Source organism: Zonotrichia albicollis, chromosome 8 (assembly GCF_047830755.1).
Source record: "Zonotrichia albicollis isolate bZonAlb1 chromosome 8, bZonAlb1.hap1, whole genome shotgun sequence".
NCBI classification, from domain to species: domain Eukaryota; kingdom Metazoa; phylum Chordata; class Aves; order Passeriformes; family Passerellidae; genus Zonotrichia; species Zonotrichia albicollis.
The window spans coordinates 8,495,052-8,518,967 of NC_133826.1; the positions used below are offsets into that span (position 1 = coordinate 8,495,052).

Sequence of the window (23,916 nt, forward strand, 5' to 3'; positions counted from 1 at the left end):
TAACAAATGATATGGTGATGACATATCCTCCCTCCCTGGATGGTTTTTATTGAGGCTTCTTGGATTATCAGGTTGGTCAGAGTGCACAGAATATATTAATTAAAGCTGTGGAACCTGGCCTCAGCACACAGCTCTCTAATGCATCTCAGTAACGACGGGAAGTCCTGACATTCATGTCCAAACCTGTAGCATCTCTGTGCTAATAGACCTTCCCTGTCAGCTGGCTGTGACTGATAACTTCTTTCCCCTTGTAAAGTTAAAGAGTTAATTTGTTACCCTCCAGATGGGGCTGAAGAGATGCGCAGCCTCACTTTTACCTGCTAAACACATGAAAAGATCCATGTGCTTTACCTTGTTCTGTTGTTCTTAATAATGTGCTGCCACTGTGGGATGACACAAACACAGATGAAATTAGAGAAAAACAAGCAAAAGTCTTACATGTTTACTTTCACTATTACTTAAGTGTCTCAGCTTCAGTATGACCAATTCATATGAAGCAGTATGCAAATGGTGTTTTAATGAAAGCTATAAATACCTGAAAATAAAATTATTAAAGAACACAGAAGTCCTTTGGAAACATAATTTGTGTATAGATTTCAGTTTTGTTTCATTAAACTAAATTCTCTATTGGTAATGCATTAGGTATTTTATTTTAGTGAAATTTAAATCCATCATTAATATTAAATCCATATTTCTGAAGGCGAACGAGTAACAAAATTGGAGCACACAAGTTAGGATTTTTGAACAATGAGGTATTTTTCAGCAATGGTTATCCAAGAGCACTTTCTGTTCTTTCCTCCTCAATGCTGATTAAGATTTAAAATACAATGCAAGATGTTTTATGAAGAGGTTTCTTTTACTTTCTTGTTTTCCACTTCTCATTTGAGCTGTGTTGAGTAAAGACAGTGTATAATATCTGTTTACATCTGACCCAGCTCAATGTATTTCTGACTGGGGCTGGACACAGCCCTACAACTGCTAACTTTGTTGAGCTGCCTAAGATTTGTTTGATGCAGCACAAACAAAATGTTTTCTTAGGATTTCTTAGGATTCAGGAAGCAGCAGTGGCTGAGTTTAGATGATCTCTTCCTCTGTGATCCCCCCTTGTTGTACTGTTTCTCAGCCAGTGCAGCCTCGTTTCATCATCCAGTGCCAGGACTTCTACCCCCTGGTATCTTTTCAGTTCCATCTTTCTCCATTTCCTGCTTAAATATTCTCTTTCTCCAGTGCTGTTTCTACCTGCCATTTTAAACTCTGGCTGCACATGCTTGTATGGGCCCTGGAGAAAGGATTAGCAAGGGACCCCTCCTGCATCTCCATCTGCTGCACTCACCTCCACCTCTCTGAGCTCGCTTTGCAGGAGGCTGTGATCACACAAACACTGCACTTTGCTCTTCAGTCCATCCATGCCAATTAAAGTGGGGTATTTTGGAGCCTGCAGCCTTCAGCAGAATCTCTGAGATGGGGACATGTGTCACTTTCATCTCATATATCCTTGTCACCTGTCATTAATGCAGACTGCAGGAAGTGGGAGGCAGGGCTAGGCATCCTCTCCTTCATTTTGTGACCAGGAGGTGCATCTCCTCCACATTACTTCATCTTTGCTTTTCCTACCATTTTCATATAGGTGTATGTGTGTCCAGCTGTACTGCAGACTGGACAGACAGCATGGAATCCATTCTTTGCTAAATTCATGGATATCATAAAGCAATCTAGGCTCTTTCTGCCGATGTTTTCCCTTCTCTTGACAACTTGGCAGCCTTGTGGGCAGCCTCTGTGGCAGTGGCCAGTGCCAAGAACGTTGGGGTGAACCGTGGTCTAGACACCTACAATAATAAGTCATTAGCAAAACCTTTATGCTTATGCATTGGATCAGTTTTATATTTCTCATTTGGCACTAAGCTGAAGAAAAGGTGCCTGTGGTTATAAATGTAGGATCACATTTCTTTTACCTGTAGTTTGTTTTAATGTTAGTATTGAGCTACTGTGGTCAAATAGGTTAGACTTTGTTTAAAGTCTTGAGATTCCCATTCACAACTACTCAGTCATAAAAACAAGGCTTCAGGATTAGATTTGTAGTACAAAGTGTCTCCTGTAGAGCAAGGCAGAAAAGGAGCTTATTTCACTGGAAGAGTTAAGGCTAAGTGAGTTTGACTGTATTCTGTGTTAATGCAAGGCTTTTTCCCCAGCTATTTTTAGCCTGTTCCAGCAGTGTGTGTCCCACTGTGGTCTGCTATGCATGAGCTTTGCTGTGAGGTTTGCAAACACTTGTATTTCTGTGTTGTGAGAACAGAGCATGTGTGTGTTGTTGGAGCATGTGTTCTGAAAGGAAGGGCAGGCCATGCATGTGATCCATGCACGTTTCTGTTGTTGCCTGTGAATAACCATGTACAGCAAATGGGCTCTGGAAGAAAGCTTGTTAGCAGATGTCGTCATGGCCCTTCCAATTTATAAATATCAGCCTTGACATTTATATTTTCCATGTCCAGAGCTTTCACTAGCCAGATGTTCTGAGCATTGGCTTCTTGGAGTCTTTAACAATGACTCCTCATGGCATATTATCTATTGCACACACATACACACACAAATAAAAGTGATCTGGCTCTTATCAAACAGATAACATGGAAAAATGCACTCAGTACCCTCAGGTAATTCCTCTAAACCTGAGCTGCATTTTAACACAGCTCTACAAAACTCTTTATATTCACTCAGCTGAAAAATAAGTTGTCTGATTTAACAGGCAGAGAAAATTCAATACCCAGTAGCACATTTACCCTGCAGTGTAGGGTGGGTGAGGAGTGTGCTTTGTGTTAGCTCAAGGCTGACTGCAGTTGCAGACACTAAGAAGTGCTGAATGGGCTCATGCCCAGGCTGAGTTGGATTCCTCAAACACATGAATGGGTAGTAAAGCACCTGCACTCCCTGTATTGCAATTCTGGATACAGAGGTTTTTCCTTTGGCAAGGAAAGAAAATGCCAGAATAAACCTGCTCAAATGCCACAACCCCAAGTTGGAATTTTCTATTTGAGTGCCCTGCGTGTCTAGCAGTATCTAAGCCCTGAAAATTGCAAATCTGCTGTTCCTCTTAGCAAAGTAATAAAAAAATCCATAAAATACAAAGAAATTCATCTTCCAGTGAGTTATTGTAAAGAAAGAGAAATGTCTTTGAAATTCAGTGGAATTTAACGTCTTTAAAATTCAGTGTTGTGTGCAAACACACAACACTGTCGGTGCTAGCCCAGAGGAAAAAGGTAAGGGATATGGGATTTATTTCTAATTCTGCTATTCCCCTTCTGACTAGTGAATTTCATGGCCTGGAAAATGAAGTGAGGAAAAGTATGACAGGGAGTAAGGCCACATTACTATTGTGGTGGGCAGCTGCTTTATAGGAGGGGTTTAACCACAGTTATATTGTGGTATCTAATAAGACAGCTTCATTGTGGAGTGAATCAGGAGGAAATTGGATTCCCTTACACTCCCAGGACCATGGGGTGCACTGCAGGCTGGAAACCCAGCAGGATCCCAAAGGGCAGCTTTGGTCTAAGTCCAGTTACTCACTGGGATGAAGAAGTAGGATTTATTTGAATTCATATGGTTTCAATGCTGTAAAAGCCGGGTTCCTGCAATTATGAAAATGCCAGGCCAAATTCAGATTTCGCTCAGATCACCTTTTCACGATTCCTGAATAACTTAACTGAACAAAGTGAGCTTTATACCTGGAGCCTGAGCCCAGGCTGAGGGAGCCAGGTTTAGTACCTGGGAGCTGCTGGGTGCCAGGCATGCCTCATGTGGCAGAACCATGGAGAGACATGCTGCACACCACACTCTCAGAAGCTCAGATCTGCAGAGACACCTCAGGGTCTGGGCTATGACGCCTGGCTGGGAAAGGTTTTTCAGTCCTTGCAGCCCTACAGACCAGCAATCAGCTTTTTATGAGCCACTGATGGCATCTCCAGGCTTTCAGAGGCTTTGGAAGTGCTTGAGGAGAAGGGGTTTGTGCTGTGACTGCTGTCACCATATTTGCTTTGCCAGCAGCAGGAGGAACCCAAACCTTGTGGCCAATGCAGCACTGCAATGTGCCTGGTAGATGTGCTCTGCGAACCTTTTTTTATTTCATATGTGAGTCTAAGAGGCCAGTGCTTCTATTCAGTGGTATAAGCTTGAATTCGATAGTGCTCCAAATAAGAGGTTCAAAGATCTGACCCAACCTTAATTATTCTTACTAAGAGAGACACTGGAAAAATACAAGCAGAGAGCGAGAAAGTGAGCCCAGTGAATTAGAAAGAAAAATGTGATACAGACTAAGCAAAGAGAAAAACTGTTATGTAGAGATGGAAAAAGAACGAGGAGAAGGAAAAAGAAAATTAAAATCAAGTGGAAAAACACAGTATATTGGACATCCATTTAAGCTAGTTTATATTTTGGTTGTTCATTCTGCTCCTTAATACATTGCACAGACATCTCAATAGCTGAAATAATTTTATGTTAGAGAACAGTCTCCGAGAAAATACTTAATTTGACAGGATGTGTTAGATATTTCCCCCCTACCACCTATTCTAAATCATTTTAAAATCTGGAGGGGAAAGTCGATATCTTTTACAGTGTTTAACAAAAAAGTGACAGGGTCAAGTATATACATCTCTATGAATGTATGTGTTCCCCAAGCACATCTAAACATGCATGGTTAATTCTGTGCATCTGCAAAAAATATTTGAGCCATAGGGCCCACACAATGCCAAACAAACACTTGAGTACACAGAGAAAAGGGCAGAGCGAGTCATTCTGGTTCTAATTAATTGAAAAGCTGAGCCCGAGATGTAAAATATGGATTACAGTTTTGACCACCCCAAAAATATAAATTATTTTGCATGTGAGGCTGTATTGGTGAGAGCAGGCAGTTTGCAAAATACAGACAAAAAATAGATATTCTGCTCATGCTTGGGATTTGGTTCAAAACCACCTGGTTGTAGCTCCATCAAATTAACTCCCTATGCATTGTGTATCAACAGGTTGCCCAAAAATCTTCACTGTCAGGGTTTTTCCAATGCTAAGCCCATCTGTGTTTGTGCCCTTGATGTTCTTGCTTACTTTGGCTGCAATAATGCAGTCATTATCTGTTCAAGGAGCAGTGGAAAAATGATTATTTGAGCTGTGATGATGAGTGCCTTAATCACACACACAAATCAGGTACACAGCCAGATGTGTGCAGTGGGTGGGGGTGAGTTTGGGGATGGTTTGGAGCCCACATCCCTATTTAGACTATGGTGAGCACATCCTGGCTCAGATGTCAGTGCAGAACTGGTAGAACAAAGGGCTCTGAGCTATCCCCTCTTAGCAAGGGCCTGAGTAAAACTGGGATGCATTATCCCAGCTCTGTGATTGCCTCATCCCACTGCAGAATCACAGGGGATATTCCTAGGATATTAGAGAATCATCAAAGCATTTCTTAGAAGGGCTAAGGAAAGAGCTAATGTTGTCATCTCCTGTCTCAGGACCACCCAGACACTACTACAAATCATGGATCTTCAGCAACAGTATCTTGAATACTCTTCACAGGGATTTTAAAGAATTTAATTTCTTTTTTTACCTCTTTTTCTTTTTTTTTTTTTTTAAGGATGACATGTAGTTTCCTGATGGGCTGGTTTTAATAAGGTCAAAATCTTTGTTGTTGCCATATCAGAGAGGAATATAACATCTTTTAGTCATTAGATGGGAATGGGGTAATTATGCAGAGGGTGTGCTTCAAAGGTTATTGGTTTTTACATTCTGTGTTTTTACACCATTCTGCTGTTGTCTGGAAAGGAGCAGCAGGCCTGATTCTGCCACAGCCACAGGTGTGAGTGCAGGATGTGTATTCACTGGGTTTTCCTAAAGGACTTTGGGGCAGGACATTGAGAAGGGCCATGCACAGTCTCCTCTGGGAGTGGGGAGGGTTAAATCTGACTGTGAGGTGCAGGAATCCTTCCCACAAACTGGAAGTTCACCTCAGAAAAGGGCCCTTGGGCTGTGCTGGTGTTGTTTCTCACCTGCTCATTCCCTGCCTGCTGGATGCATCCCCTGTCCACTGTGTTCCCCAGCCCTCAGGCTGCACTGCTGTGACAGCAAACTCCCCTTTCCCTGTCTCAGATGCAGCAGTCCCCACTGCCCCATCCACCCCTGTCCCCTTCTCTGGCCCCACAGCAGATGATCCACTTTGCCTTAACGATGTGACCCACCTGTGGCTTTAGGATGCCCTTGCTCAGCCTCACTGCAGGTCAGTGTCTCTCCAGGGCTGAATTTGTCATCACAGAGATGTTTTGCAGGTGGCCTGAGCCATTGGGACCTGCAAATCAGAGCGAGAGCCTGCAAAACACTTCAGGTTGTGTTAATGCTGGTGGTGTCACACCAACGCTCCGAGGTCCTGACTCAGAGCAGAGCCAGGGGAGTCGTAGCACTAAAGTGATTTAACGAGGTTTTGATGGCTCCTCAGTGGGTGACTCGGGGATAAAAACCAAATCTCCTGGCTTCCAGCCCACAGCCCATGCTGAGAGGGGCCCAAAACTGCACCAGAGGAATCTGAGCTGCATCTCAGCATTGAGCCTCCTCCTGCTTACACCATCATGGCCCCCCTGGAGCCCCTGATCCGAGTGAGCCACCTTTTCCTCCTTTGTGTCAAACTCCAGAGCCAAGATCCCATGGAAGGGACAGCAGCTGCAGCCCTGCCCTGCCTGGTGCTGGGCAGCTGTGCGGGACTGCAGAGGTGAGCTGTGTCCCACCAGCAGCTGCTTTTTGCACTGCAGAATCAGCAGTTTTCCCTCTTCCCCACCCTGCTGTCCTGACCCAATTCGGGAACCCATCCCTACCATTCAGGGCCCCCAGTGGGGCCAGAGCTTGGCTGGGATTCAGGAGACCTGAATTCCAGAGACAGAGATCCTTAGAAGCAGCTCATCTGAACAACCTTAGAGGCATGCCTTCATGGGGAAAGGGTTGTCCTCTGGAGATGTCTTGTTCCCTATAAACTGTAGCAGGAAGTGGTTATAAGCCTGCATGGCATAGCCACAATTAAGGCCACCTTTTAAATCCTACTAAAGGCTTCCATCCTTGTGTGCAGTGTCCTGCTCCCCAGCTGCATTTCAGTACCTGGTGACAGTGTGGTTCATGATTGTGACATGCTGCTCACAGCTTTCAGAGCCACTGCCTGGTGAAAATTGTGCTTCCCTTTCCATCTTTTCTCTTGATATGCTGTTCTTTCTCCTTGAGATGAGCCATGGCAGATGTCCTAACAAGCAGAAGTGTGGGATTAGTCCTCTGCCAGGGTATTTGCTCTGCCCTTTGCCTCTGCACAGGAGGAAGGCTTACAGGAGCCTGCTTCAACAGGGGGAATTGCTCAGTGTCAGTCTCCAGAGGAGCCAGAGCACTGGAAAAAGGCAGGATCAGACCTTGCTCTCAGATGGAGATGGTTCCCATTTGAGTCTCATCAGGAGAGTTCAGATGGACAGTGAAGGGCTGTGGAAATGGTCCTGGTGCTGTTGCTGACCCCTCTGTCCATCACGTGGCTGAGGCTGTGCTGCTCACAGGGAGGGTGGGTGCTTGCACTGTGGGACGTGGCCAGAGATCCAGGCTCCCAGTGACCCTGGGGTAACCAAAAAATAGCAGGGAGAAGGCTCCTCTTTGGCTCATGCCAGATCCTCTCTGCTGGCCCCACACCAGTGTGTGATAGTGCTTACTCACTTAGCTAAGGCAGTTTACTACACTACTGCAAATAAGCAGTGGCCTCCTCTGGACCAAAAACTGGATTCACTAATCAGATCCAGGTTGGATTACTATTTTTTTTAATGAACTGAACCTTGTGAAAGTATGAGCCCCTTGGCCTTGGTCCCACAAAGAGCTTTAGGATGTGCTGAGTTGTAAGTATGTGAATACTAGTGCTGGAAGCTCTGGTATTTGCGTGCTCACAGTCCTGCTCATCTGGGACCACAGGGCTCAGCATCCTGCAGGATTTATCCCTCAGGCTGCAAGAACAGTGTCTGTAAGGAAGGTAATGATGAAGAGAAAGATGGGGGGAACAGAGCCTGTGTTGATCTAAAGAATCCCTTCCAGAAACACATGAAATAATAACATGAACATTTTGGAAGATGGGGATTTCATGTTTCTTTTAAAAGGCTACTCTAGTTGTCTTCAAAGTTAAATCCTTGTGACATTTTTCTAGTGATTTTTTTACTCCCCAGCATACTCTTGTTAACTCTTGGTTGAGCAGTATTCTTTTTCTTCAAATGTGTGGTCAGACTTCTTGCCAGCCAGCCTATTTACAGACTGCAGTGGGTTGGTCCCAGCACTTTAAGCAGATGTATTTTTCAAATCTTGAATAAATTTTGGTGACATAAAGAGGCCTGCTTAGTTCCAAGAATAATTGTCTTCACTTGCAGAACATTATTTCTGATCACCAGAAAAATAATGTGATCAGTCCTTTCACATCTGTTCATTAAATAAAAAGGGGGAAAAAAAAGTATGGCAAATTTTGTTTGAAAAGAAACAGGAAGCATATGCTTAATATCACTTAAGAAAACCCCTAGCCATCATAAGGTTAACATCAAATCACAAATGCAAAACAGTCATTATTGTATTTACTCAAAAATTTTCTTTCACTTTACTAGCTTTTTAGGTTTTCAATTGAAGCATGCGTTTTTCAGGTTTCAATCTAGCTTCTTTCATCAGATGCTATTGTAAGAAAGGCTGTCTGAGTCAACATTTGCTTACATTTATTAAAAATAGTTGTCTTGTGTTTACATAGCTCCTTTGATCCAGAAAAATCCCCAAACACTCTGTAAGTTATACTTGAAAGGGTTATTTCCTCCACCCTGAACCATGTTGGGCCCAAGGCATGGCAGCAGATTAAGAATGGATAGAAATATCACAATAATTGGGTTGGTCCTCACCCCCTCAGAGAACCAGCAGTTTTCCATGAGCTTCAGAGCAGTTCCTGGGACCATAATGGTGGTTTGGTCTTAGGGGGCAAAAAGCAGTGCCAATACTGTCTGTCCTCTTGGAGATTGCCTGTTTTTGAAGCACTTGGCAGGTACAGAGGCAGTGGTACCTACTGCACCAAGCACAGGACTGGTGGGATCTCACTGTTTCCAGTTTGGAGCATCTCATTCCAGAGAAGACATGGATCAGAGCCAAGGAAGAGCAGAGGAAAAGATAGAGGGAAAGCACTTGAGGACTTGTAGAGAAAGGTGAAGGGAATTGTTTGTTTAAAAAAGAGAAGGCTGAGGTGAAACATGATTAAATTTTCAAAGTATGTGAAAGGCTGCTGAGAGGAGAAAAGGAATAAACCTGTCCTGGGGGACTGCTCGAGCCATGACCTCACACTGTAGCAAGGGAGATCTGGTCAAACATTAGGCAGTAATTCTGGGCATCAGAAATGGGGAAATGCTGGAATGGATGGCTGGACAGACTCTGGAATTGCAGTCATTATCACTGTTTTTTGAGACTGGATGAGACAAATGTCAGGAGGGGTTTAGATCTTGTTCCTGTGTCTGGGGCAGATGGGCCAGAAAGACTCTCCTGGTCCTGACCTGTGTTCTTCTGCTGTGATGTCCTGTGTGGTCAGATGAACCCTGCTAACATGGATTAACCAAGTCATGCTAAAAATTAGCTTGTGAGCTCCCTTCAAACTCCTCACAAGACAAACCAGAGAGAAAATTCTCTCAGTGTGTTGCTTGTGTGTTTCTTTTATTTTTCAGCTTCAAAATGTTTCCAAACCATCAAGGTGCTTCAGCACACCCCCAGCTTGGAGGACTTGAATAATGTAATTGCATTCAGTGGAATCTGTGCACAAAGCATGTGCCTGAGGCCCCATTTTTGGGGAAAGTTTTACACATTCTAATGATAGTAAGACAATGTATGAGTAATGCACTGATTTGAAAAACTGCCCTATTATCTGATCAAAAGAACAAGCTCATGAATATGATACCGCAGGTCATTTGGCTAAAACCTACCTGGAGTCTTCCAAGTTTTTAAAATAATCCCATACACAGAAGCAAAAAAGAGAGGTATGAACAGCAGAGCCAGTGGTTGCCTGTTAACCACAGATCATGTGGAATGTTTTATTAAAGATATTTTATCAGACATACAAGGCTGAAATACAGAATATTCTGGTCTGGCAAGAGAAGACGTGATAATAATTTAGATTATTATCCCACAGATCTCTGATTCATTTTTATTATTCTCTATGTTCATTTCAGGAACGCTCAGATCCTCCCCAAGGAAGGTTTTTGGTTGAGTTCAGGGAACTCTGCTTCAACCTTAGGGAATGTCCAAGGATCAGTGAGATCCTACATGAACATGCAAACCTGCTCAGAGGGAGTTTGCAGAAGTCATCTCCTGACTCCAGGGCCACCTCTAAGATCAGGTTATAATCCAGCCTGGGTGTCCAGGGCCCCTCTGTAATGCCCAGGAAGTGAAAGACCTTGAGCAAGAGTAAGATTCCCTCTAGAGACCTGCACTGGAGTGAGGTGGACCAGCTTCTGGAAAGATTTCTCTCCCCATTCACTACAGAAACAGCCTAGTTAAAAACTGGGCCCAGAGGTTTTACAAGGACTTATAGCATTTGGTAAAAGGCATAAGTCTCTTTAAATATCTCTAAACCACCTTGGCAGTCAGCTAAAAGTACATTAAGAAAATGTTTTTTATGGATAAGCTGTGATTCATTTGCTATTAGCAAATGCTTTGAAGATGTTAGTTGAAACACACTGTTCTTCTCTTGTAAAGCACTCAAGGAGTTTTTGAAAACAAACAACCCCACCTAACAGTATTTATCTTAACAAGAATGCTTTTATACAAATGTAATGTCTTGAAAACAGAAAATAACCTCATTAACTAAGGAGAAGTGGTCAACAATTCTCAGGTCCTTGAATAAGGGAGAAAAGAAAATCAACAAATAACAACCAATCAACAACAAAAAAACATCAACCCCACACAAAACAAAATCTAAACACTTATGGAAGTTGACTAGAATGCAGAAACATCGTACAGAGACAAAAAAAATGTTGATTTAAGGCTGCTTTAAGAATCCCTTAGATGGAGCTGGCTGATGAGTGGGCCTTTGCAGGTTCCCTGGCCAGCCTGTGTGCACAGAACATCCCTGAGGAGTAGAAAGTTTGTCCAAGGGAAACTTTAATCTTACTGGAGGATCAAGCCCATAAAATGTGTCAAGAGCAGGATACACCCAAACTGGAAGTCAGAATGACATTTTGATGATTGTTTTAAAATTAAAATTTAAATTTAATTAATATCAGACCCTCCTTGTAGTTCAAAATTTAGTTTAGGGCAAAATTTTGTAGTTCTGTATCGTGGCAATCAGTACCAAAATATGAGGTGACACCTACCCATGCTTACCTTAGGGAAACTAGGTAAAGGGGAAAAACCTGAGTTGTGGTCCCACTGTCAGTGCTGCCAGACCTGTGCACCACATCATCACTCAGCAGGATAAATGAGAGCTGGATCAGAAATTGAAGCTTGCCTGCATTTGTGTTGGATTACCCAGAGCGTGCAGTACCTCTTCCTGTCAGAAGTTTGCTTTAATTCTGCATTGTGTTCACTGTGGGAATGATGTTACTTATGTTACAGGAGCTTGGCCACACAGTTCCTAATCCAGAGCCATTCCTGCCAGGCAGATTGGAAACAGCAGCATTAGTTTATGGCAGATCAGCTCTTTGTGTTAAGTGACTGCAGCAATTCTGATGCAATATAGCAGAAACTCTAAAGCTGGGTGTCTTAGATCATCACTTCAAGACATAAACCAACCACTCACCACGGGAATTCAGAGAACTTTCTCCAGCAAGCCTTGATTTCAGAGTTCTCTGTTCACAGCAGTTTGTTGCTCTGGAACAAGCACTGCTCCTCAGTGTCAGAATCCTGATACTGGTTAGATGGATTATCTGCTCCCATGAAGCAATTCCTGTCTTTAATTGAAGACTGCCTTCTCTTTTTACTCTAATTCATTGCACATTAGTTAAGTTCACTTCTATCTGCAGAACCACTGTCCCACCCAGAAGCTGTGGTGACAGTATAAAGGATGAGGGAAGAAATGAAATGACTTCTCCCAAAACTCAGGGTGAAGTGTAATGTGCAGGGATTGTCCATGGCATTTGATGTTGACCTCTTCAGGGTGGGCACTGATCTTCTCAGTTTGTGATTGACTCAGCACATTTGAAGCATCTCAGCTAAAATCTATCTTAGTATTGCTTAGACAGAAAAAGACAAAAGCCTTTAGTCCTTCTAAATTCTGTTTCTGTGCAGGAATCTGAAGTTAGATGTTGTTCCTTTCATCTGATATTATGCAAGACACAACCTTTTCCTTCCAAGGTCAAGATCCTGGATACTGTAGCTAAATATTTATAGGACTGCATAACTTCTTCCCCCATTAAGAATTATATGAAGGTCATTTTCAGTGCCTCCAAATCCCCTTTAAGCAAGATTTAGAGAATCTACAGGTATTAGTGTCACATCTTTTTTTTCAGGGCCCTTGCCATTTTTCTCCTCACTTCTCAGCAGAATGTCTTGGGTTTAAGTCCAAAATCCACCCTGTGCAGTTTACATGCTTGGTTGTGCTGCTCCCTGACAACTGGTGGATTATGCTTCATCCAGTAATGGATGCAATGGGGGCATTTTATGAAATGGAGATTACAGCTTAAACTTCCAAATCAATCGTAAATGGACCTTTCTGACCTCCAGTGTCATGGGAGTCATGATGAATTCCAACCTGCAAATTCAAATCAAAGCACTGACTCAAGCTACAATCAATAAGCAATCACACTGCTATTGAGGCAAATCCACAGTCAGGGAAACCTAACAGCAACTGAGTCTGGTTTTGGCTTTGTGATTTGATCCAAAATGGCTTAAAGCCAGGAAAAAAAATGAACCTGCTCTCACTCCCATGCTCAAGGTTATCAGTTGTGTAAGGGGATCCTTGGAAGTACTTTTAAGGTTTGTGAAACAGGGAAGGAATGTATTCTGGACCCTCCTGGTCACTCAGGATGTGCTCCATGGTGAGTAAGACTTGTCACTGAGACATGGCAAATGTTCAGACCTTTGGTAGGAAGAAAGGACATAAGAACCAGGTCATCCTGGGTCAGCACGAGGATACATTTAGCACCATTTCTGATACTGGCCTGTAATGAATGCTTAAAAATGGAGTGCAGTATGTGAGATACATTAAGAGCAGTCCCTCCTCTGGCTGTATTTTGTCAGCAGCCAGAAGCTGAGGGACATCCTGGATCAGAGCTGTTTCCACATCATCACAGTTATCAGTCTCTCGCACTCTCTTTGGTGTCTAATGTGTGCATAAAATAATAATAATATTAATGACAATAGTGATAATAATGATAATAATAATAATAATAATAATAATGACAATAGTGATAATAATAATAATAATAATAATAGGAGTTGCCATTGTGGTTGCTACCACTTGGGATGACAGTTCGCAGAGTAGAGATAAGGTTCTACTGTTTAATTTCCTTCTCTTGTGTTTTCTTCCAGCACCACCACGTTGCCTTCCTATATCAGGATAACCAATGGCTACATCACAGTCAAGCCTCCCATCTGGATTTCCAACCAGCTGGATCAGAGGCCGCGTCCCGAGCGCCCATCCCAGCCCCAGCCCACGAGCTCAGCCCCAGCCAGCCTCTCCTGGCCATCAGTAACAGTTCCTCTCTGCATGGCCATAGCTTCCTTTCTCCTGAGCCTGCTGCAGCCCTCCTGACCACATTATATCACATGCAATCCCTTGGAATAGAGAGATAATTTATGAACAAATTGGAGTTTAAGACAACAGTTACAAGCTGGACCTTCTCAGTGACTCAGTAGTGCCTTCTAGCTGATTTTGTCTCTTTGCCCAGATACATTTTGAAACTCTAAAGCTTTATTGTAACACTGACTTACATCTTCTTTTTGTAGAAGGATCTTTATTTCCCATAGTGCTATGGGGTTTTGTAAAATATACATGTTCATATAAAGAAAAAAAAAAAGAAAAAGAAAAATGTATTTATTCGACTGGTAAACTTATTTTTCTTGTTGTATATGTTAATAACATCCCTATTAATCAGTAGCGATGGTGAAACAGATAAATTAATATTTTCTATATTTGTTTTCTGACAACTCTGCAAATGTCTGAACTGACACCAAATGAATGCTTTCTTTGTTTCTTTAACCATTACATTTTACAGCAACTGTCCAATAAGTACATTTCTGCTGAACTTCTTTATTTCACTTCTTTTATCTCATTAGCATATCTTACACTGAACAAAGCAGATTCTGCTCTCTGGGGCCTGTGCCCTTTAGAAAAATAAGTTCATTCTTAACTCATTAGCTGCCACAGTCAAAAATACCAGTTATTTTTACATGACACAGTATGTCATTATTCAGGATAATCCTCTACATTCCCCCTGTTTTCTTTAACTAAACTATTTAACTTCTTCAGAAATTACCACTTTCCTCCTTTGCCCTGAAATTAATTCATCAGCTAACACATATTAAAACACCCTTTTCTTAATAAAAAATTGCTTTTAAAGTCCAGAATAATCCTACTTGGAATTATTTCCTTCTCTCCCTCATTTTATATAAATATAAGCCTACAACTTTCTTGAGCAGAAATGAGAAGAGAGCTTGGTCTGTCTATAGGTTATAAAGATGCAGTCCCCTGTTATTCTGTAGAACTCCTTTGTACCAGTTGTGTTCATGCCCATGGACAACCTGGAGGCAAAAAACATCTACAAATTCCTCTTTCTCTTGCCACCATGAGCTGATAGAGCTGATATCTCTGTGCTGAAATAATTATGTCTTGTCCAAAATCTCCTCAACACCACAGGAATCAAACTAAACCCCCATGTTATGGAGACATGCAGAACGTTCTTCCATTTCTAAACTATGGTTCCTGACTTAGATGGAAAAGTTACAACACCTTACTCTCACTGAAAAATGTGCTCTCTATCCAAACAGCTGCTGTTGAAGGATGAGATTTACAGCATCTATGTGGAAAAAAACCCAGTGCCATCTTAAAAATTATTATGTTTAAAAACATAATAATTATGTTTATGTAGATGTTTTTTCACTATCAGAATGTGATGAAAAATCTCTGGATACAAGAGTTTGTAAAATGAGTTTTGGTTGAAATTGTGGGGTCTTTTCCCTAAGTCATCTACAAACAAAAAATCAAAGCTATGTGATGAAAACATCTTTTTTAGAAGTCTCCAAATCAGAAAAATACAATACAAGCTTTTCTTTAAAAGCACTGAGAAAAGCAGTGCTTCTTCACTTTGGAAAAAAGATAATAATGATAATTATAGCAATGTCACTGGTAAAATTCTGGCTGAAAACAACCCTGTAAGTTTCCCAGCAGCCCTACAGCCTGGTCTCTGGAGCTGCAGATGCAGTCCATGCAATCTGCAAGACTCTGCAGTGAGAGAGAGTTCAGAATTCACAGTTTGCTTGTTGTCATACCAGTTATTTCATGAAAGTAAGTTAGAAAGAAACTAGACTACAAAAATCACAGGATTTCATGATGAAATACTGAGCATTTCCATCCTGCATCCCAGCCCACTGCCTTGCAAAGTCCAGGGACAATACAGGTAATTTCTTTTTAACTTTCTGGACACCATGGTCCCCAGCCTTTGCTCTGTTTTTGACAGCAGGTTGTGCAGGTTTCTGGGCAGTCTAAGTGGGTAATAGCACAGAGGGCTCTAAGCTTCCCCCAGCAGTTGATAAGGCTGAATGGAAAACTTTGAGCTTTGCCCCACATGTGAGATTCAAACAGACCCCGTGCATACTTTCATATTGTGTATTTTGGCTAGCAGAAGATTAGAGATGTTAGTTTTGGACAGGAGCCATTCACCTTGCATAATATTTATTGCACAGAGATGGATATTGAAAACATATTTTGAGAACTTTCATTTTGGTTTTATTTGAGCTATTACTCTAGAAATGCCTTCATTTGAATATTATGGTTTAAGAGACCTTCAAATTGAACAGTAATGCATTTTAAAAAGATTATTGGTTCTCCTGATGTGTTCAAGGCAGAGATGAAAACTAAATTATAATGTCTTATTTACAAGACTGTAACTGGAAATAAGGTAGGTAAATCTAAAGGGTGATGATAAGTTACGTAGTAAAAGTGAACAGCCAACAAACCAAAACCCGTTGAATTTTATTTGTTGTAACCGGATCATATCCAAAAGTTATTCTGTGGTGCTGTCCCAGGAATAATTCCAGGTGTTGGAAGACCTACAGTATAAATAGACAGGACCATGTAAAGATAAGGGAGAGAAAAAAGAGCAGAAAACAAAATAACTTGTCCAAGACTGTAAGGAAAATCAACAGGATCAAGACTAGAAATTATAATTCTGAAGTTTACCAATCTGTGGCTTTCTCCATAAACCTCTGGAGCTTTTTATTTTTTTTAATATTAGAAGCACACAAATCTCTCCACACTCCCAGCTGTCACTGTGCTGCACAGAATAGTCACTCTTTTATCACCAGTGAGGTTTTCCGGACAGTAATATTCAATTTTCATTAGCTCAGATACTGTGGTATGTTTGGCTATCACAGAATGTAAATGCCTTGGATATCAAAGTATATTTTAACATCTTCGCATTTCCTGGCATTTTCTCTGTAATTCTGGGAAATTATTGAATTTTACTAGAACCCCTGTGCTGGTGCCCCACATTTGTGCAGCCCAGGTGTCAAAACAAGGTGTCTGCTGGATTTGGGCTCTACACACCTGGTTTTTGCCACCTAGAAGCAGCTCCCTCAGTATCTGAGCTCTCTGTGGCTCAGGGAGGAGACATGACTTAAAGATTAAATGGGTTTCTGTAGATCTTAGCTCAGGAACCCCACGTGAATGGCTTCAGCACAGGTCTCTGACCAAACACTCCTTTTATTCTCTTGTCTTACCCTGAAGTACAACCTAGGGTCACTGTCTTCAATACAGTGTGCAGAGCAATGCTGGATAATGAACCCTCCCTGTGGCTGATAAAATGAGTTGTTTACTAATCAGCTGTGGCAGCCCAGCATTAATTAAAACAGTAGTAGTGGTTAGCACAGACTTATGCACTCTGTCACAATGGATCATGATTTCTTAATTTTAATGGTTTTCTAAACCACGACTTTAAAACCTGGACCAGATTTGATACGTGCTCTGGAAGCAGCACTGACTACCAACTTCAGAGGGCTTCAGTTTCCTCTGTGGGTTTCTCAGAAAACTAAAAACTGACTCAACTCTTTCTTCCAAAGGAAAGCTCAGATCCCCATGTTATCACAAGCTTACAAGAGCAGGAGATTTAGCAAAAACATTCATGCCCACCACATAAAATAGCAAACAGTGGTGATCCTGCTTATCTCTGAGAATCAGCATCAAGAGTCACCCCATGTCTGGCAGTCCAGGACACGACTTTGGGTGAGTCCGAAGCTCAATGGTCTCATGATTCATCTTCTCAACACTGTTGCAAGGGACACCAACACAATTCACATTAAATGTGACTGTAGCATTATCAACAAATGCTAAGTACCTGCCAAGATCTTGCCCTGGTGGAATAAATAATCTCATATCATCAGCAACAAATCTAATCTCTCCCCTCTCAGTGTTTTAATGCTTTTCTTGCCTAACTACAGACACTATATTAACATGCACTGCCACTTGGAGAACCAGTCAGTAAGCTGGGACAGAAGGTATTTTATATTTTATGACTGAAGTAGTTTCTCTTCAATCCCTAGAGCTGTTGAATAATGCATTAAGTCTTCTGGCAATAAATGATGAACATGATTTATGATAACTATGCTTTATACAGGTGTCAAAAATCTGCTTTGTTGAACTTCCCTTCCCATTCCTCTAAGCTCCACTGTAATTTAGGAACACCCAAGGTACAGAGTTGTATATTTATCTAAGTTCTTCAGTATACAATTGTGGAGAAAGAGAGAATGGAAAGAGGGAGAACTTAATCTGTGTTTAGTGCATTGATTAGTCAAGTGATATGACTCAGTCATTACCATATACCACTGTTAGGGAGGAATTTCCCATCATATATTTATGTTAGAGAAACCAAAGTGCCAAGGTTATTATCTCAGCATAAGTGTTACCATGCCAAACTTTGCTTAGTACCGTATTTCTGTATTATATCCAAAAATTGTATGGTCTTGTCATATCTCTGAAGTGATCAATGTTCCATGGAGTGTGCTAAAACCCAGCTTCAATTTAAGCAGGTTTCAGTTTAACTGAAGCAGAAAGATAAATTGCTGAAGTTTGAGATCACAGGGTGTGTGTGTGTGTGCGTGGTGTGTGTGTACATTTACGTGTGTATGTTGTCTGTGTTCTGTCCCAATCCAAATTCCGCCTTTTCTATGACTAACATTTCAGGAGGCACCTTAATCTAGCTAAAGGCAGAGAGGTCTTTGCAATAAGTAGGCAATACTTTAGGACTGATTAACCATCCAGCAGATCATACTCACACCGAAATTCAAACTGCATATTTGTCAGTTTTCAGTTCAAATATATTTCAGATATTTTTTCCTGTTCCGCCTCCTGCTTTTGTGAACTGTTTTGAAGAGTGTAATAAAAAGATACTTTCTAATATTATTTTATCAAAATATTTTTGTAGCATAATATATTAATAAAATGTTATTATAAATCCATAGCACAATAATCTTGTGTGCCTTGATTCTTTCCTTTGCACTAAAAGCTAGGGAATCACTGAAAAAAAAGGAACATTCTGTTTGTGGGGCTTAGGCATGCTGCTTTTTTTATACCCAACACCAACATGGGATGAAACATTGAGAAAGCAGAGCAAAGCTCTTTCTTTCTAACTATTCCCTTCCCTCACTACTAAATCCATGTGCCTGGGTTCTGTAAAGCAGCATTGCAACCCTTGGAGCTGCACCAGCAGCACCATTCCTGTCACTGGTATTAGAGCTCAGGCACTGGTGCTGGGAAGCACAGAACCATCTCTTGTCTGGCACAAGGGGCCAGGAAATGATTCCTTCCACACAAACCAGCTGGAGTGTGTGCAAAAGCCCAGGTGGAGCATCCATGCTCCCTCCTGGTGGCTGCAGGAAGCTCTTTTCTCCCATTTGTGTCCTTTGAACTGATGTTGCTGCCAGTGGCCAAACAAAAAAATGCCCATTGAACTGCGTCTCCATTGGGGATGGAGCAGAAGCTGCCTCTCCACATCAAGATACAGACACAGATTTACTCATTTTTCTTGGCATAATGCTTTTTCTTGCATCCAAGCCATGTCTTGTAGCTGACACTGCAGACTTCTTGCTGATCATTGTTTACTTCTTAATTATGTGCTAAATCATTTGGTCTTTAGCACACCATTTGGAGAGGACTCCACCAGCCAAGCTGGTTTAGAAATATCCACTGTAAGGAAATGCAGTGGGAGGTATAAACACTGGAGCTGGTTTGAATGAGCTAAACATGGCACAGGAAGGGCCTGTTGCAAAATAGAAGGGCAACTCCTGAAAAACAAAGCTAAAAAGAGTCCATCTATTGAAATACCAACCAGCCTGCCAAAGCTGCTTGCCATCCTATCTTTGGAGTGTCAGCCCATCTGGAGAGTCTGTGTGGTCCAGCCATGGGCTATCCCTGGTCCTGGCAAAGGGACATTTGAGGCAGCAGATCAGAGGGAAAACTCACCATTGCTTGTGCACAGAATCTACACTGAATAAGGGCTGAGCTGCACCTGATTGTGGAGGGGCTGAACACATCATGCCAGGCTGGGGGAAAGCTGGAGCTCAGCTCTGCTCCAGACTGATCCCAGAGATGTGTTCATCCAACACACACAAAGGGACTCCACAACATCTCCAGGGGTTCAAGTGGAGCAGAAGGAACCACTGAAAAATGCATTAAAATATCTGTGCCCAGTGGGATGTACACAGGGGGTGTCCAAAGACAAAAATAACCAGACACCCACAAGTCTACCGCCAGTAATGGAAACCATAGTAACCATAACAATAGTATCTGTTCAGATTGCTAAATAGCTGGGTGGTGGAAATACAATTATTGAATATCACTAAGGTCTTAAAATAAAAAACATTGAAAATTCTGAGTTGGCTTTTTTAACACACAGTTTCTCCCATTAAAAAGAAAATCAGCGAGTCCTGAACACCTGATTCACTTGAGCAGCCGGTCCCAACCCTGCAATCTCAAAATCCTGTTCTACAGCATGCCAGCACTTCACTAGCAAAGGCTGCACCTTTGGGTGCAAACCATCATGCAAAGCACTGCACTTCATTCCCCTTTTTTCCACATTTTCATTCCACTTTCATTCCATTTTCCACATTCAACAAGGATACAGTTAAAACAGCAGAACAAATTCCACAGAGCCAAACCTCCACCAGGCTGGTTTTCAGAGGAATGATAACAATAATAACTGTGACAGTGAGTTCATGCTCACAGCCCTCATTCACACCTGGAGCTCCCTGCCTCCTTGGAATGAAATACAGCTTGAACAAACGGACCAAGATAATGTGAGAAAACATCAACAACGGGCAGATAGAGGCAAAGCAAATGAAAGACAGATGTAGGAAGGAGAGTGAGAGCTTTCTGCTCTGTGCTCATCCCATATCTCTGTCTCTCCTATGGAATATCAGTCTGTTGTCCTAATGATATCAGCTCTGCAGTCCTCCTGTGTGACATATGATGTACTTTTTCTTTCTTCATATGAAAGCCATTGGTTTTTGTTATGAATTGATGGATATGCAGCCTCAATCAGCCCTTTGTGACTGAATCATTTTGAACAGCGGTGCCCTTTTTTCTTTCCTGCAGCTCTCTGCAGCTGTTTGTCTTGGCAAGGGTAGGTTTGTCCCCAGATTCATCCTGTTTGAAGTCCTTTCCACCCACTCATGTCAGCCTGAGCATTCACCTCATTTTTAATGGGAGCATTATCATCTTCAGTTTTGCACTGGCGAGAGCAATTCTCAGAAGGCGAAGAGACAGAAACTCACACCTACCCATGGTTCTTGAACAAACTGTCTTCAGCCAAACTGTAGGAGGCAAGCACTTCGAGGAATTTGCCAAGAATTGTTTTTCTCTTAGCAACAGCCCAGACCTAAAGTAGACACAGATATAATCTGTGATATCATCTCTCAACCAGAAGGATCCCATGAAGACCCATTGGTTCAGACAACGTGTGCTTTGCATGGTTTGTGGCACTGTGTCTGATTTGCCACTGCTGGGTGCTGGGAGGCCTCTCACTGTGCAGGGCCTGGAGGTGAAGCTTGGCTCCCCATCACTGAGGAGGGTTCAGTGGTGACACCAGCACCTGGGTCCTCCTGGGGTTGAGCAGCCCTGTAAAAACACACATGAAGTGAGATCATGATGCATGTGAGGAGAGTGCAATTCTGAGCCCTCTTTGGTTTCTCTTAAAAATACCTAACTTTCCCTGGAACCTCACCTTTCCTGGGCCATCTTTATCCAAAAGCAGTAACACCAAGGGGAGTGGAAGGTGAGGGGAAGGTCAAAGTATTGGTGTTAATGGAAGACTCAGACATTAAAAGAGTATCCCAGGTTTGGAGCCTCTGTTGCCTGCTGCCAGAACAGGCCCTGCTTGAAAAGAAAGTACCTATCTCAGCATGCAGTCAAGAGGAATAATAAAACTCTGGTCATTCAGAGGCAGGGAAGAGGAGAAAAACACTCATAAATGTGCAGGCTTATGTTTCTCTTAAACTTTCAAAATCATTTTCTCTCCCACCCAGAGATTAGTCACAGAAGCAAATGATACCATATCTGGGAAAGAAGTCAGGTGGATGGAAATGATCTTTGGGGAGAAGGAGAGGAGGAAGGGAGCAGACATTTACTGCTCTGCCTGCCTTGCTCACCTTCCCCTTTCTCTGAGACATACAAATGAAAGAGCTGGGAAAAATTCAAGTGTTTGAGTCCAGCCTAAGGCCAGTGGGGCTTTAAGTCCACCCTCAGGCCAGTGTGGTTTTTCTATTTCAGTCTGGTGGAGCTGGGGAGCTGACTCTGCCACTGCATGACCCCCCAGAGCTCCCACTCTGCAAGAAGCTTCATTTCTCTCAGAGGCCCCCATGAAATGATTTTCCACACATTTTTCCAGACTCAAATGAAAAAGAAAATGCTAAGGGACTAATGAAAGCATGCTCATAAACACCATTCCCTGGGAAAGACTAGCATTTGCTACGGTTTTCAAAATAAAATTCCAGGTCCTCCAAGTACTTCTGAAGCACTGAGTTGGGCTTCACAACACCCAGAGGTTTCTGGTAAAGAACAACCTCAGGCCCCTCTTAATAAGGTGGGAAAATGAGGTGGACAGTGGATTTTATGACATGCCTGAAACCACGAGGGACATCTATGGGAGCTGGATTCAGAAGGCAGACCTTCCACTATGGTACACTGTTCTCCAAAGCATGGCTCATTTATTTCAATTAATAGAGGTTTATAAGGGCTCCCCTGCCACCTTTTTTTGGCATAAATTACTGCAAAGACAGTGAATTAAAAGCACCGAAGGGCATCGTTTTCTTTTAGTGTTTAAAGAAGCTGTTTCCATAAAAGCAGACTATGTGAAATTGGCCCAAAAGAATAAACTTAGGAATAACATAAAGGATTAGAACTGAAAAATAGATGTCTTAAAAATCTCCTCTTAGACAAGGCTGACCTGGCAGTTCAGCTCTGGAGTGGTCTTTCTGTGTAATACCAGCCAAGTGTTCAACCAGGCCTGGTTCCTGTCACTCAGTGTTGCAGGATTAGGGGCGTCTCTGACCACGGGATGAAATTCTTTAGAAAGTGTAAAACCAATGCATGCAGCCCACTGTCCCCCATGTTCTCTCCTCAAACACATGCGGGCAGGATTCAGTTCAAGCACCATGCCCTGTCTGGAAGCTGTCACCCAAACTTGCCTCCTTCAGTGGTGCCACCCAGACTGGCTCACCCTTACAGAAATATTTCCAGCTGGTGTGCCCTGCCAGCTATTTTAACAGAGGCTCCTGTGCTTGGTCCAGTCAGATCCTGCCCTCAGTTATACATGTAATGTTTGCAAAGGCATTTCAGTTTGTCTCCCATATAGGATGATCAGCTTCCAAATGATTTTAAAACAATGTCAAAACTCAACAACTGACTCATCCCCACTGCTTGACCACATAAAATATATCTGGTGTGGCAGGCATGTGGCAGGATGCTGGCCAGGCAAGCTGAGCATTGGACAAGGTGAAAAATGAGCTGTAATCTCCACCTAAAACACTTCCACTGATTAACCATTTCAAAAATTACCATTTCACAGAGTTGAAGCCCATTATCATCTGCATAACATATTTTGGTCAAAACTGCAGGACTGAGTGATGCTGTGATATTCAGTGAATGTCCTGAACCTTGGCTGGCATTCCTGGATTTTATATCTAGCTGCCAGCTATATCTCAGGTAAACACTAAACAGCCCACTATGAGAAAGAAATGTGGAGTTTTTAACTTCAACTTGAAAGGACTTCTTATTACAATGTGCTTTCATACTGCAAGTTCAAAATTTAAAATAATAAATCACCTGGTTTGTACAAAACCAAATTTAAAAATTTTGTTTAAGTTCCCAAATAATAATAATATATGCCATTGTTAAACAGCAGTAATGTTTAAATGTCAATGAATGGAAATAATCAATATTTCTGCTCTGAATGAAAGTGTTGTTTACAGTGTTGATAGTTGAAACTATGGTTTCATTGTTGGCCTGCACCTCTCCTCTCTCCTAACAGCATCATTCCTCTTCTCATCCTGGTTTTAAGGTCAAGAACTGGATTTTGATTAGTCCAAATGGATTTTGAGGTCCATGCTTTATTTAGCCTTTTTTTAGGCCTTTTACTAAAAATAATCTGTGGGCTCTATTTAAATCAAACTTCCTGCAATCCTCCCATACTTCAGAAGTGCTGAAGACCACAACTC

The 23,916-nt window shown here is 42.1% G+C and overlaps 1 protein-coding gene and 1 long non-coding RNA gene across 2 annotated transcripts in view; one reads left to right on the forward strand and one right to left on the reverse strand.

Moving 5' to 3' along the window:
* Window positions 1-14,918, forward strand: part of TRABD2B (TraB domain containing 2B) — a 259,936-nt gene extending 245,018 nt beyond the window's left edge. Inside the window, exon 7 of the mRNA XM_074545840.1 lies at window positions 13,522-14,918. Within this exon, the coding sequence (XP_074401941.1) occupies window positions 13,522-13,744 (223 nt within the window). The 3' untranslated portion in view covers window positions 13,745-14,918. The remainder of the gene's footprint in view (window positions 1-13,521) is intronic.
* LOC141729834 (uncharacterized) overlaps window positions 14,635-23,916 on the reverse strand; it is a 119,905-nt gene continuing 110,623 nt past the window's right edge. Inside the window, exon 2 of the long non-coding RNA XR_012581274.1 lies at window positions 14,635-21,319. This is a non-coding gene — a long non-coding RNA (uncharacterized LOC141729834). The remainder of the gene's footprint in view (window positions 21,320-23,916) is intronic.